Genomic DNA, 13,339 nt, shown 5'->3' on the forward strand with positions numbered 1-13,339 from the left:
GTTTCGGATCCCTATGGAAGCTGAAGTGTTTTACAAAGACCCAGCAGATGACAGAGCCCACGTAAGGGCATACCTTAGACTGGTGGCTTGGGACACAGCAGCTCAAGCAGAGGCCTCCCTCCCACATCAGGCCTGCTTGTTGTGCTACTTGTAGTTATGAAACAGAGTGCCATGATAAAAGCTCAAGAGTTGGACGCCTCTGGCTCAAATCCCACCTCCTGTCCCTTCTGTTAGTGTAACTGAGTGACTCGGCCTTGCTTTTATCACTGTCAAGTAGGACTTCAAGCATAACGGGTTTGTTGAGAAAACACGCTGCTGCATGCAGAGCTGGCTTCTGTTACACAGCCTGACACACAGTGAGTTCGGGGTACATAGGTTACAAAGGTGAGCTGCGCTAAAGCTCTATTTTATCTTTAAGAAAATATTATTTGTATGGATTTGCCTGGACATATGTATGTGTGTGCACTACGTGGGTGACAGGTACCCGTGGGAAGAGGCTGTTGGATCTCCTAAAAGTGGAGTTGTAAGACACCCTTTGAGTGCTGGGTCATAAAGCTGGGTTCTCGGCAAGAGCAGCAAGTGCTCTTACTCATTCAACTCTCTCTCCAAACCTCTCATTTGAGTAACTCTTTTTGTGGTGTTCAGGATTGAACCTAGGGCCCAATGTGTACTAGTTAAGCGTGGGACTCTATTTCAAATCATAATTCCTAAACCCAGTTCGATGGCTCATGCCTGAGTCTCAGCATTCTAGAGACTGAGGCAGGAGGATCACAAGTTTGAGGCTAGCCAGGGCTCCAAGACTTTGCCTTAAATATTAAGCAGGTAGGTTCCTTTCTGAGTCTTAATAGCTCTGACCATTAACCAGGGGAAATGACTGTCACCATTTTGGCTAATCCCTTCTCAGTCATTGCTTTCTAGTCCAGCTATATAGTTGTGTGTAAGCACCTGTATCAATAAGCTTGGACTACAAACACTGTCGACAAACTGCTTCACCACTAAACAATGCTACAAAAATTTTAATGCCACATATTCCAAGTCCTTGGCATACTCCTAAAGAAGCAGTCTGTAGCAATCAGAAGAACGTCGCACATTCTCATCCTATCAAGGCCTACTGCATATTGTCAAAACTGGGATCTTTTTTTTCCCCCTCTAATTGAATCTTATTCTATTTTTATTATTTTGGTTTTCGGAGACTGTCCCATCTATCCCTGGCTGGCCTTGAACTTCTAATTCTTCTGCTGTCACCTCTCAACTTCAGATTGTAGCCATCTACCACGGTGCCCACCTTGGAATGTTATTGTAATACAGATCCTCTCGTGAGTTCCTGTCCCTTCTCTGCAGAAGCAACTGTGGACAGTCTCCAGGGAAAAGGTGCCTTGCATACCTGTGAACTGGGTCGGCACTACTAGGCTAAGAGGTAAGTATTACTCATGACAGATTGTGACCATTTAAGTCATATGTTTAGTAACCTCCTTGCATCACCCTTGTTGTTTAATCTAGATATTATGCTCTGCTTGTATCTCTTGATAATGACTCCCACCCTCAAAGCAACACAGGCACACACCCTGTCAGCATGCAGGAGTGCCGACCTGACTGCCGGCCACTGTTTATTGAGTGTTATGATACAATTGTCGTGGTACAAAGTTAAATGGCTACCGTCCGGCACCAACAGCATACATTTCACTATCGATTGTGAAAGTTAGAAAGGTAAGTAAGTTCTGTTAGCATTTTTTATAAATAGATTGATTTCTGAAAAATATTGTTAATAACTATATTTATTGTATGAAAAGTTAAAAAAATATGTTGATTAGAAGGAAAAATGAAAAAACTATTAAATGGATTCTACATACAAGAATTTAAAATGATGAGTTTGTGCTGAGTTCTTGGACTCAAGGTTTGGAAGCTAGAAACTTCCTGGGGTTACTGGAAGGTAGACTAATTTAGGAAAAAGAGAACACGTCTATTCTTTTGAAAAAAAAAAAAACACTGTTTATCTAATAATTATTTTGTAACCATCCCAAATACTATTTCCAGAGTCCAAGGTCTATTTATTGCTCATTAAAATCAGTATCAATTGTCCACCTCAGAAACCCCAGCCAAGCACAGTGAAATCCCAATGCTGTCACCAACAGCAAAGGGGAATAGCACACTGATTCCAGCCGCGCAGAGAAAAACACTGGTAGAGAGACAAATATAAATGTGTCTCAAAAAGAAAAAGTGAGTGAACGCATACATTAATCACACAGGGCACTGGATTTAACACCAGTAAAGAACCTTGATATATTCCATAGAGGTCAGGGTTACCCCTTCCCCAATGTCAAAGTGAAATGAACTGGCAAATTCTACATGGCGTGCGTCCCTTAAAGAATTTACCCGTAAAGAGCAGTGGTGACGCTCAAAACAACAAAACCAGTCTGTAAACTGCAGACACACTGAGGACAATCTCACAACTGAAAGACAACAGGCCTGTGGAACGAGAGTAGACACGCCAGAGGAAACATCTCCAGGTCTCAGTATGTCCTGTAGGCCATGCCTGCTCACCAGCCGATACAAGGGTCAGGACAATCCCGCAGGTAACTTTCATATTGACCTTTGCCAACATCAATCAAGGTTGTGAATACAGTCAGCTGAAAAGAAAGTTATTTTCATTTTAACGATATTTTCAAGTCTAAGATCTTGTACATATAGCATCTGTATCCCCCAAAGAATTTACTTTCTAGTGATATTTAATAGTAATCAATGAACCTTTAAGACTCACTTAGCCCTCTCCCGTGTCTAAGTGGCACACATACAAAGCCCAAGGGCACATTATGGCACAGAACAGTTTGGCTTTGGCTATGCTTCCCTTCATGCAGTCCCATTGCAGTAAGGAAACTGTAGGCACACAGAGGACCGAGCACACACCCCAACCCTCCAGAGCATGCAGACCATGTCACACACGCCACCGTGAAGCCACAAGGAGATACTGTGAAAAAGAGAAAGATGGTAGTTTGCCTGAGACAAACCAAGGAGGGCAGTCCCTGGTTAGTTCCAAACACTAAAGGGAAGAGGACTGTTCTGGCAGAGGTGATGCTGGCTGTTTATTTTAGGGAGGCTGGACAAAACCAAAGAAATGGGAGAGTCAGGGACAATGGATCCAGAATGTACCTCTGTACATAGAATGACCTAGCAGATGGGATGGGCAGGTTTCTCGGTTGTGGTTCAGGGTGAGGGTGAGGGGAACTAAGGCTGAGACAACTCTGACAGTGTTGCCAAGTGAGCAACATCCTTATTCATTCTTAAAGTTGTGGTTCCAGGCACACAAAAATAGTTTTTAAAAAATCAGACCTTAAAGCTGAGTGGGGCGGTGCCTGTCTGTAATCCCGGAACTCAGGGGGCTAAGGCAGAAGGACAGGGCACACCTGATGCCAGCTGGCCTCCAAAGTGAGTTGCAGGCAGACACAGACAGACACTGTCTCAAAAAATGAATCAATGGGTGAATAAATAATAAACCTGAAGTTGGACATAACTAATATACTCAAAATGATCTAAGGTAATAACAGAGAAAGACAAAACACAGAAGCACATTCTTCCCTGAAAGCAGAGTGTGTGTGTGTGTGTGTGTGTGTGTGTGTGTGTGTGTGTGTGTGTGTATAAATACCTTGTTGAGGACGGGTTTCGTTGATAGGACGTCATAGATGGTTGCAAACGAGAGATTCTAAGACACAAAAACAATTGTGTTCAGTAGATTAAATACAGACCTTCAGTTGCATTTATCCATACAAATGGGCCATCAAGGGGTTGGGGATTTAGCTCAGTGGTAGAGCGCTTGCCTAGCAAGCACAAGGCCCTGGGTTCGGTCCTCAGCTCCAGAAAAACAAAACAACACAAAACAAAATAAACAAATGGGCCATCAAAAACTAGTTTTCAGTCTTCCTAAGGCATCTTCCTTGGAGTCCCCACTAGAAACAAAGGTGACAGTTCTCACGTATCACTTCTTTCTCTCCCCTCCTCCCCTTTTGTAATTTATTATTTCAAATTTTGTTTTTGAATGTGTTATTTAACTTTACAGAATTAGTGTAAGGAAGGAAAATTACAGCAAGAATTTGTTCCTTAAGTTCAATAGCAAAAGCTCCAAGAGGTGTGTCTAGAGCTACTCAGTAGTAGGTTTACAAATTCTTCAAGGTCAAAGAAAAACACCAGAACTAAGATCACTCACAATGGGGATAGTGTCTTTCCGTACATGACAACACAAATGTACCTTCTGTGTCGTGCGATTCAGACAAGTCTTGGCAGGTGTTCTGCGGTCATCAAGGAACAAGGTGTGTTTCCACCGGTCATAGTTGGTTTGGACCACATACCATCTGCCATGCTGAGGATCGAGTCTAGATACAAAAAGAGCTTCCCCCTTAGGGTTCCTGTTTGCCTGGCTCTTGATTTTACTTATTTTGCTTCATCAAATGTACTCACTCGTATACATCCAAAGACCCTTTCCTCTCTCGTGTAATCACACAGCCTTCTCCAGACTGGTTGCCTCCCAGGATAAAATACGCTGGGGCCATTATCTTGGTCTTGGTCAGTGTATTCTTGGCTTCTTCATAACTATATAGAAACATTTTTAAAAGTAAGAATTTTCAGTTGACTTTGAATGATGTGCTTTAGTTGTGGGAACTAAAGGGGAACCCTTAATGGAGTTACTTAACTGAATGTGGACACACACAGTGAGCTACAGTGAAAGCTTTCTGAATGTGTCATGGCCACGCATTCGCTCTACATCCCATGAATGTGAGCTGAGGCTGAGGCATTGCTGGAGTGTTCTCCTGAGCTGCAGCCAGGCTTCTGAATGTACACTTCACACTGCCCCGGCTGTCACACCATACAAAGCCAACGGGTGCTGCCTCAACTACCTGTGCTCACACCCAGGGCAGCGGCTGGAATTAAAGCCCTGTTACAAACTGAAGCGTTTACTACCCATCCTAGGCTTTCTGCTCACACAGAGACAATGGTTTAATTAAGGGAACGAAACTCTTAATAATCTCCTGCTGTTATTCCTCAGCTGTAAGTATAAAACTAATTCAGTTTTGGGTGGAATTGTGTTAGAATGTCTAGTTTTTCAAATATTTATTATCACGTGTATGTGTGAGTGTGCCTGAGTGTGTATACGTGCACCATATGTGTGCAGCATCAGAGCCCACGGAACTGGAGCGGAAGGTGGTTGTGAACTGCCATGTGGGCCATGGGAACCTCTGCGAGAACAGCAAGTTCTCTTAACCACTAAGCCATCTCTCCAGCCTCAAGAACATCTCATTTTAAATGCCCCTGAACACGTCTGCCTTTTTATACAGTGTCAAGTGGCATTCTGAATGTTGACAACTCTGAAAAATGAAGATGCTTTACATCCTGTGGTAACAAATATTCACCTTCATATAAACAAGCACATCCCATGTAGTTAGTATGCACATTTGCTTGTCTTTAATGAATGGTAAAATCCTATCTATACCAAAGAATCGTTTTAAAGTTCATTTATTTATAGTAAATGTTTGATTTTTATACTAAAGGTTTGATCTGCATACATATTTTATATACCTATATCCTTGGCATCAAACAAGGCATTTTTAGACAAAAAGGAGCTGAATGGGAAAAGGTGAAGAAACCTCTGGTTAAGGAGATTGCTGTTTTGACATGGGTGGTGAGCAACATTCTTGGACGACCAATGATCTTTACATGGGAATTTTAGGAGAACCCCAAATCTGAAGGAGCTCTCGAGTCACCCTCTAGCCTTTCTCTCTATGCCTTTTGTTCAACAAAATAAAGGGAAATATAACTCCGGTGCTAGTGACAGGCAGAGTCCTGAACAGCATACACTCACAGCACCATAGAAACTGGGCACGGTGGTTAATCCTAGCACCAGAAGTTCAAGGTCATCATTGGTTACACAGTGAGTTTGAGACCAACTCAGACTATATTAGATTCTGCCTCAAGAAAACAGCAAAAGCACACTCACACAAAACCCTACCAGACTTGGGGAACAGAAAGTAACCGTGAAAATGAGGACTATTAAAAACAGGAGTTGATAATCAAGAAAGACAACCAACTTCTCTTCCCTGGAGAGTGTTAAATGGAAGATTGACGCTCATTTTCTCCACGTCATCTGGACAGAGTATGTGCTAAAGACAATTTGGAATTATTTCACCACTACAACAGACCATAACTTCTAGGTTAATATCTATTACAATTTATGTATTTTGCCTGTGGCTAGAAAGAGAATGTATTGCCATTTATATAAAGATTTTACTGTATAGCACTGCCTATGCGCATGGTATGACTTCTTTGTATAACAAAAACTTAGATATCTTTCCTAGTGTCAAAATCTCTAATACTGACAGCACAGAAAACAGTAATAATTCCATGGGAATGTCCAAGAATTACCTAAGAAATACAACAGTTCCTCAGTGGATGTAAAGCTGGGGCATGGCAAACATTTCTATATTTAATATAAGTTATTTAACAGGTATTTGATAATAAAGCAACAAACCTTGTACTATTTTCTAGGACTGATCTAGTGATAAACCCTACCCATTCGGCATCTCTCTTCCCCAACATCCATTCTAGGATACCTGGAAGAGATGAAATGCAGACAGTGTCACGGGACCAAGTGGCAGTTGGATTCCTGCCCTCCCTTACAAAGACTGAGAACCCCACTGCATCTCCAGACAGTCCACTCACCCAGAAAACCACCATTTAGACTGAAACGTTCATTTAGTGTAAGACTAAACAATCCCTGAGAAAAAGACAAAACAATACAGTCAGAAATATCATCATCGTGCTCTTAAAGGCCCCATCTCCATACCAGGACAATGGTATAGAAAGACCTGAACTGGGTACTGGAGGAATTCAAAGAGAAATCAAAACCACAGTAACACTACAAAAACTTCTTTTTTTGTTTTTTTGTTTGTTTGTTTTTTTCGAGACAGGGTTTATCTGTGTAGTTTTGGTGCCTGTCCTGGATCTTGCTCTGTAGACCAGGCTGGCCTCAAACTCACAGAGATCCACCTGGCTCTGCCTCCTGAGTGCTGGGATTAAAGGGGTGCGCCACCACCGCCTGGCTACAAAGACTCTTCTAAGTTCAAAACATTTTCACATGCACTGTGTGAGGTGAGTTAAGTGGAAAATCACTGTTTGTAAATGAAGAGCAAAGAGTCCATGCCTTGAACTCGTCAAGAGACCCAGGCCCGAACACAATTTTACTTGGAGACTTTGACAGTCAGCCACACGCTCTTTATCTTCAGTGGGCACAGAGACCATTTCCTTTCCTTTTTGTGCTGTGGAGTCGCGTACTGACAAAAGTGATAAGGTCAAGGGACTAAAATGGGGCTTCACATTCTTTGTGTCTGTCTATCTGTCACTATGCAGTCCTGGCTGGCCCTGAACTCACCAACATCTGCCTCCTTAGGATTGAAGGAGTGCGTCATCATCAGGCCTACCTTCATATTCTTTCTATGTCCTCAGTTTCTTTAGACTCAGAGACAGTAAAACCAGGACACAAAACTACTTAGAAAGTTGTATAACATATTTCTTACTGGTTTGAATCCTGTCAACATGCCCACATAGCCAACAAAGCTTGTAGCCTTGAAAACAGTCTTATTGTTTCTTTGGAAGTCCAAATTCACTGATAAAGGCTTTAATTCTTCCGTAATGACCCAAGTGTTATTATTTATATTCCACCTAAAAAAGACAAATGTTGGTGACAGTGAAGACAGAGATGAAGGTGAGAGGCAGGCATTACACAGATGCTGTGTATTTGTGGCTGGGTCTTGCTATGGAATCCATAGATAACTTCAAACTTGCAATCCCCCTGCCTCGACCTTCCAAGGGCTGGAATCACAGGCCTGAGATTCCATGTCTGGCTTACAGGTGCATTTTCTGCCTGATCTCTTAGAAAAAGCTTTAACAAGATCTCTATAATGAGTGTGCTATGGTTTGGATCTCAAGTGTCCCTCAAAGGCTCATATGCTAATGGTCTCATCCCTAATAAGCTGTTGTTCAGAGGTGAGGCGGCTTCGGAAAGTGATAAAAGTAATCCCCTGATGGGGTAACAATCTGAGAGATTACTGGGAGATGATACAAACTTAGGAGGAAGCAGGGCCCTGGAGGTACACCCCTGGGGGCTATACTTTTTGTCTTTAATGCATTCCTCACTTTAGGAGGTGAGCAGCCTCCTCTGATATCTGCTCCCACCAAGAGGATGCTCTGCCTTACCAGCCTTAAAAACAGAAGAACCAGTTCTGAACTGTGAGCCAGAATAAACCTTTCTTCATCCAAAACAGGACAGTTCCATCCCTTTTCCAGGTGGTAAACTGAGGCTCAGAAAAGCTGATTCACTCTGGTTACATAAATAGTGAGACCCAGACTCATGAAGACTTGTAATTACAAGGCCATTATTTTTTTCATAAAGGTCAAGACAGTTTTCTCTAAGCAATAAATGAAAATAAGCACCTGTGCCCTTATGGCATGGTCCCAATTTCTGCTCACTAGGTGCAATTTCTGAGATACAACCCCTAAGCAACTGAGAGGCCACCCAGTGTGCCTGCCTCTCCACCACTAAGGCATCCAGTCATCTCATTCATGGCCATCTTCTGCACAGGACAGGCCTTACTTTTCATCAAGGTAATACTACACTTCTTACGGAGTAAGAGTATGTCGTTACTTACTCACCCAAGAAATATTCCAAAATCCATGTTTCTTCCATGTAGTAAGTGACCTATTAGGAAGGAAGCAGCAGAGACATGAATCCAGTTAAAATACAACGGTGTCTTAATCACTGTTGGACAGACAGATGTGATATTTGTTCCCAACTGTATCACCTAGCAATATATAATAATTAAGAAGCCTGGCAGCCAGAATCAGCCTTAACAAGTTCAAACTAGTTTTACTATCGCATTGGGACTAACATCTGAGATCTGAGGCTCTGGATAAGATCAGCTATGGAAGCAAATCCTTGTTTCTTGGATAACTACAGCTCTACCAGGACATAGATATCTTCACCTCCATTAATGTGACTTACCTAATTCCTTAATTACTACTTATAGATGGCAATCTCAAGTATTAGATGTAGGTCAAAAGTCAGAGTGAATGAAGGGGAAGGCACCTTGTGCCATATATCTTGGGGACCAGCCAGGAAAACATTAGAAAAGTAAGGGTCCCATACACAGTGCTTGTTGGCTGGGAAATTATGGGAGGATGTTGGTTCTGGGTCTCCAGGAAAACATCTGTCACTGTCTGTGGTGGTCTGAATAAAAATGGCCCCCATAGGCCCATATATGTGGATGCTGAGTCTTTAGGGAGTGGCACATGTCTGATTTAAAGTTTAATACGAATTCTAGTTGTCTTAAGGCTAATTTTCAGTGTGCTTATAAAAATTTACCTGGATATACTCAACTATACACAACATGCACACAATTTAAATAGCAAGCCCCATTAATAAATGTTCTAATTCTCCAAAAAAGCTTTATTTTATACTGTGTTCTGCACTGCCATGTTCCTTAGCAAAGGTTACCTTTATTGTCTTCCGTTATTATTGATGTACACATGGTGAACAATTCATAGAAAATGTTGAATGAAATAATCTCTCCTGTGAAAAAAGGAAATTTTTTTATTAATAACTATGGCAGCGTAAGGAAAATGCCATTCTACTTTTAACCTAAAGATACATAGCATGCTTTTCTCTGTCTCATTAAATGCTGACATGCTGGGCTTAACATGCATTTTTACCCCAATATATTTTATTTTCAGTTAATTTATGTTAATACATTTTTCTCTAAAGATATTTATATTTGTTACTTACTTGTAAGAGCTCTTTTTATATTAAGACTTTCTTCTCATGTAAATGGTGAGTATATTTCCAGTATGTTATGTTTTTAAATTACTTTTCAGCTAGAATTTTTTTTTTTTTTTTTGAGATTCACTCTGTAGACCAGGCTGGTCTTGAACTCAGAGACCCACCTGCCTCTGCCTCCTGAGTGCTGGGATTAAAGGTGTGTGCCCACCACTGCCTGATAAAAAATTTTTATATTTATTTATATATGTATTTATTCACGTGTGCATCTACATGATGTGTGCATAGGTTTGCCATGGTGTACGTGTGGTGATGAGAAAGCAACATGGAAGTGGATTCTCTCCTTCCACCACGTCAATCCCAGGAATCTAGAACCCAGGTTGTCAGGCTCAGCAACAAGCCCCTTTACTTGCCGATCCATATGACCAGCCCTTTAAAAGTCATTTAGTGAAGCGAAGAAACAAAAGCACAAGCCAGCTTCATTAGAACTACAGAGATGTCCGATCGACTCTCTTGTGAAAAGTGCCACCGGTTACGTAAAACGGGGACTCTATGTCTTTGACTGCTGCTAGGTTAGTGAGAAAAACCTTTTTCAATACACGAAACAAACTGAAAGCTGAAGCAAAATACTTTCAAGAGCTGGGCAAGGCTGCACATGCCCAGAATCCCATCACCCTTCAGAGGGAGAAGGGGAACCCTGAAACTGGGGCCAGCATGGCTACATAGCAGTGAATGTTTGTCTTAAAAAGAGAAAAGCAAGCCTGGCGGTGGTGGCACATGCCTTTAATCCCAGCACTCGGGAGGCAGAGCCAGGAGGATCTCTGTGAGTTCGAGGCCAGCCTGGTCTACAGAGTGAGTTCCAAGAAAGGCGCATAGCTACACAGAGAAACCCTGTCTCGAAAAACCAAAAAAAAAAAAAACCAAAAAACAAAAAACAAAAAACAAAAACAAAACAAAACAAAAAGATAATGAAACAGGAGAAAGTTCACAAACAGAACGGGATACAGAATCACCTGCCTTATGTCCAAGACAACACTATGATGTACAGAGGAAAAGAGCCTCAATTTTAGTAAATGGTGCTTCATGTGTTAGAAATGTATGGAGAGACCTTGACTAGTGCTTTGCCTTTCCCCAAAATGTAGGAATAAAGAAAAATCAAACTGAAAAAAAGTTAGTAACTCACCAGGGAAATGCAGTGTTAATGAGAGAAAATTAAATTTCTCATGCTATGCTTGTCAATAAGACTGTTCATTTTAGGAATTGTCTTGCAGAATTTACAAGGCTAAGTACATTGGTAACTACCCTATGACTCAAAAATTCAGTTAAAGAGAAATTAGTGTACATATCCATTAAAAAAACATATGCAAGAATGCATGCAAACACATACATCAAATCTGAAAACAACTCAGATGGTCAACAACCTATATTGATAGGATTAAGAAAGAACAGCAATGCAATTGTTGTATTTTTAACATAAAGGTGAAGGCAGAACAGGGTTATTGTATGTAAAGGGGCAGATGAAACATTTTGAAGGACTGGAATTCCTTCACCTTTTATGAGTGATATGTGCATGCGTGGATACCTATGTAAACCTTCAATGACCTGCTTAAACCTAGGATTTGTGCATTTTGTTGTATATATTACATCAGTCTTCAAATACGTTGCAGTGTTTTACCAAATGTTTTAAGCATTGCAAGGTGAAATTTACCTAAAGGAATTCCAGTAACATCTGCAATTCCCTTCATTTCCTCTTCAAAAGGGCCAGGCATCTTGCCAAGTAGACCAGGCTGAAAAGAAAGAAATTAACGATCATTGAACTTAAACCCATGCTTTGCGATCTGGTTTTCTGACTACAACTCTTTTAGATACTGTTATTACAATAGGAGATATGTTATTTTTAAAGTATTTAACATCATGTATTTCTAAAAGATTCTATACATTGCTCAGTGTTAGACTCCTATGGAAACTATGATTCTTGGATTCTGTTTTCCTACTGATATCTTTGGCCCGGTCCCCAGAGAGAAGGGCACTGAAATAATTTTACCTGCATGACTTAAAGTGACCCACTATCAAGATCAACAGGAGCAAAACTCTGCTCATTCATTCTTTAGAGACTGGCAACACTCAGCAACAAACACATAGTTTTACCACTTCCCAAAACTGTCAGGGTGAAGGGCTGGTCCTGACCTAAACTGCATCAGGCATTCCATTAGCAAACAACAGCTAAACAATTCAATGAGACACTGTATCTTATTCACAACCTCAGCTAAGCACAAATACGGAGTGCACAATTGATATTCTCCAGCTGAGACAGTGTGTTTAAAGTTCATGAGTCTTGTATTTACTTTTTTTTGTTTTGTTTACGATTGCTTATTTATTTTGTGTACAGGGTATGTGCACACACATGCCACAAGGCACGTGTGGAGGTCAAAGGACAACTTGCAGGTGTCGGTTTGCTACGGACATTCAGAACAGAGGCAGGAATTAGGTACTGGGGCATGTGAGGATTCATTCTGCTCTTGTTTCTACCAACTTTTACTCTGGTACAGCCGGTACGTTTATTATATGATAACTCTGTTGAAGAGGTAAGAACATACATGACCCTCCTATAGGCTTGCTGCATGGCTGGGGGTCAGGGAAGGAAATAATTCGGTGATTGCCTAGCCACAAGAAACATTCAATACAATGGAGTTTCAAGGGTCACAGGTATCAGTGGACTGACTCCAGAGAATACACAGTTAGGATGAACATGTCATTTTATCTTTATTTAGAGAAATCTCTTGAGTTTCTTGTAGAAAGTGCTTCTAAAACATGAACTTTTTCTTTCTCATTTTGGGATTAAATCTGGGGCTTCCAACATGCTACCCATGGTGCGTTACCACAGAGCTGTTCTTGGGGGGGGGGGGTTTACTAGGTTTTCAGTAGTATATCTGTATACCTAACTATAAAAACAAGAAATCCCATACTCCTAATGAAATCTGTGTATTTTCCTATATGCTTCCTAACTACCCACAAATCAAGGAGCAGTTAAGTACTAAAACCTGCCATGCTTTGTATCCTGTGACTCTAATAATTCAATTTCAAGTTGGACAGTGCTTAAAAATAAAATGTAAATATCCCTAAAGTTCTTGAGAAAAGTTCAGTGAATTATTTCTTTTTTTTTTTTTTTAAAGCTGAGGATCGAACCCAGGCAAGCGCTCTACCACTGAGCTAAATCCCCAACCCGTGAATTATTTCTTATTTACACAAATCTCATGCACAATTTTTTTCTTTTATTGAAAATAGATTCTTTTCTTATACAACATATCTTGATTACAGTTTCCCCTCCCTCTATTCCTCCCAGTTCCTTCCCACCTCTCATTTCCTCCAGATCCACTCCTGTCTGTCTCTCCTTAGGAAAGAACAGGCTTCTAAGAGCTAACAACCAAAGATGAGAAGAAAATATAGTAAGATGGAGCAAAAACTACCGCACTGAAGTTGGGGCAGCTCAACAGGAGGAAAAGAGCCCAAGAGCAGGCACAAGAG

General features: G+C 41.0%; 1 protein-coding gene across 1 annotated transcript in view; it reads right to left on the bottom strand.

Annotated features, from left to right (window-relative positions):
* Positions 1-1,568: 1,568 nt before the first annotated feature.
* Positions 1,569-13,339, bottom strand: part of Asah1 (N-acylsphingosine amidohydrolase 1) — a 33,630-nt gene continuing 21,859 nt past the window's right edge. The window contains exons 5-14 of the mRNA XM_036166627.1: positions 11,523-11,601; positions 9,536-9,610; positions 8,695-8,740; positions 7,560-7,704; positions 6,706-6,760; positions 6,515-6,596; positions 4,450-4,581; positions 4,241-4,364; positions 3,641-3,697; positions 1,569-2,627 (exon numbers count right to left, since the gene is read on the bottom strand). Of these exons, the coding sequence (XP_036022520.1) occupies positions 2,538-2,627; positions 3,641-3,697; positions 4,241-4,364; positions 4,450-4,581; positions 6,515-6,596; positions 6,706-6,760; positions 7,560-7,704; positions 8,695-8,740; positions 9,536-9,610; positions 11,523-11,601 (885 nt within the window). The 3' untranslated portion in view covers positions 1,569-2,537. The remainder of the gene's footprint in view (positions 2,628-3,640; positions 3,698-4,240; positions 4,365-4,449; positions 4,582-6,514; positions 6,597-6,705; positions 6,761-7,559; positions 7,705-8,694; positions 8,741-9,535; positions 9,611-11,522; positions 11,602-13,339) is intronic.

Source organism: Onychomys torridus, chromosome 17 (genome assembly GCF_903995425.1).
Source record: "Onychomys torridus chromosome 17, mOncTor1.1, whole genome shotgun sequence".
Lineage (NCBI taxonomy): Eukaryota > Metazoa > Chordata > Mammalia > Rodentia > Cricetidae > Onychomys > Onychomys torridus.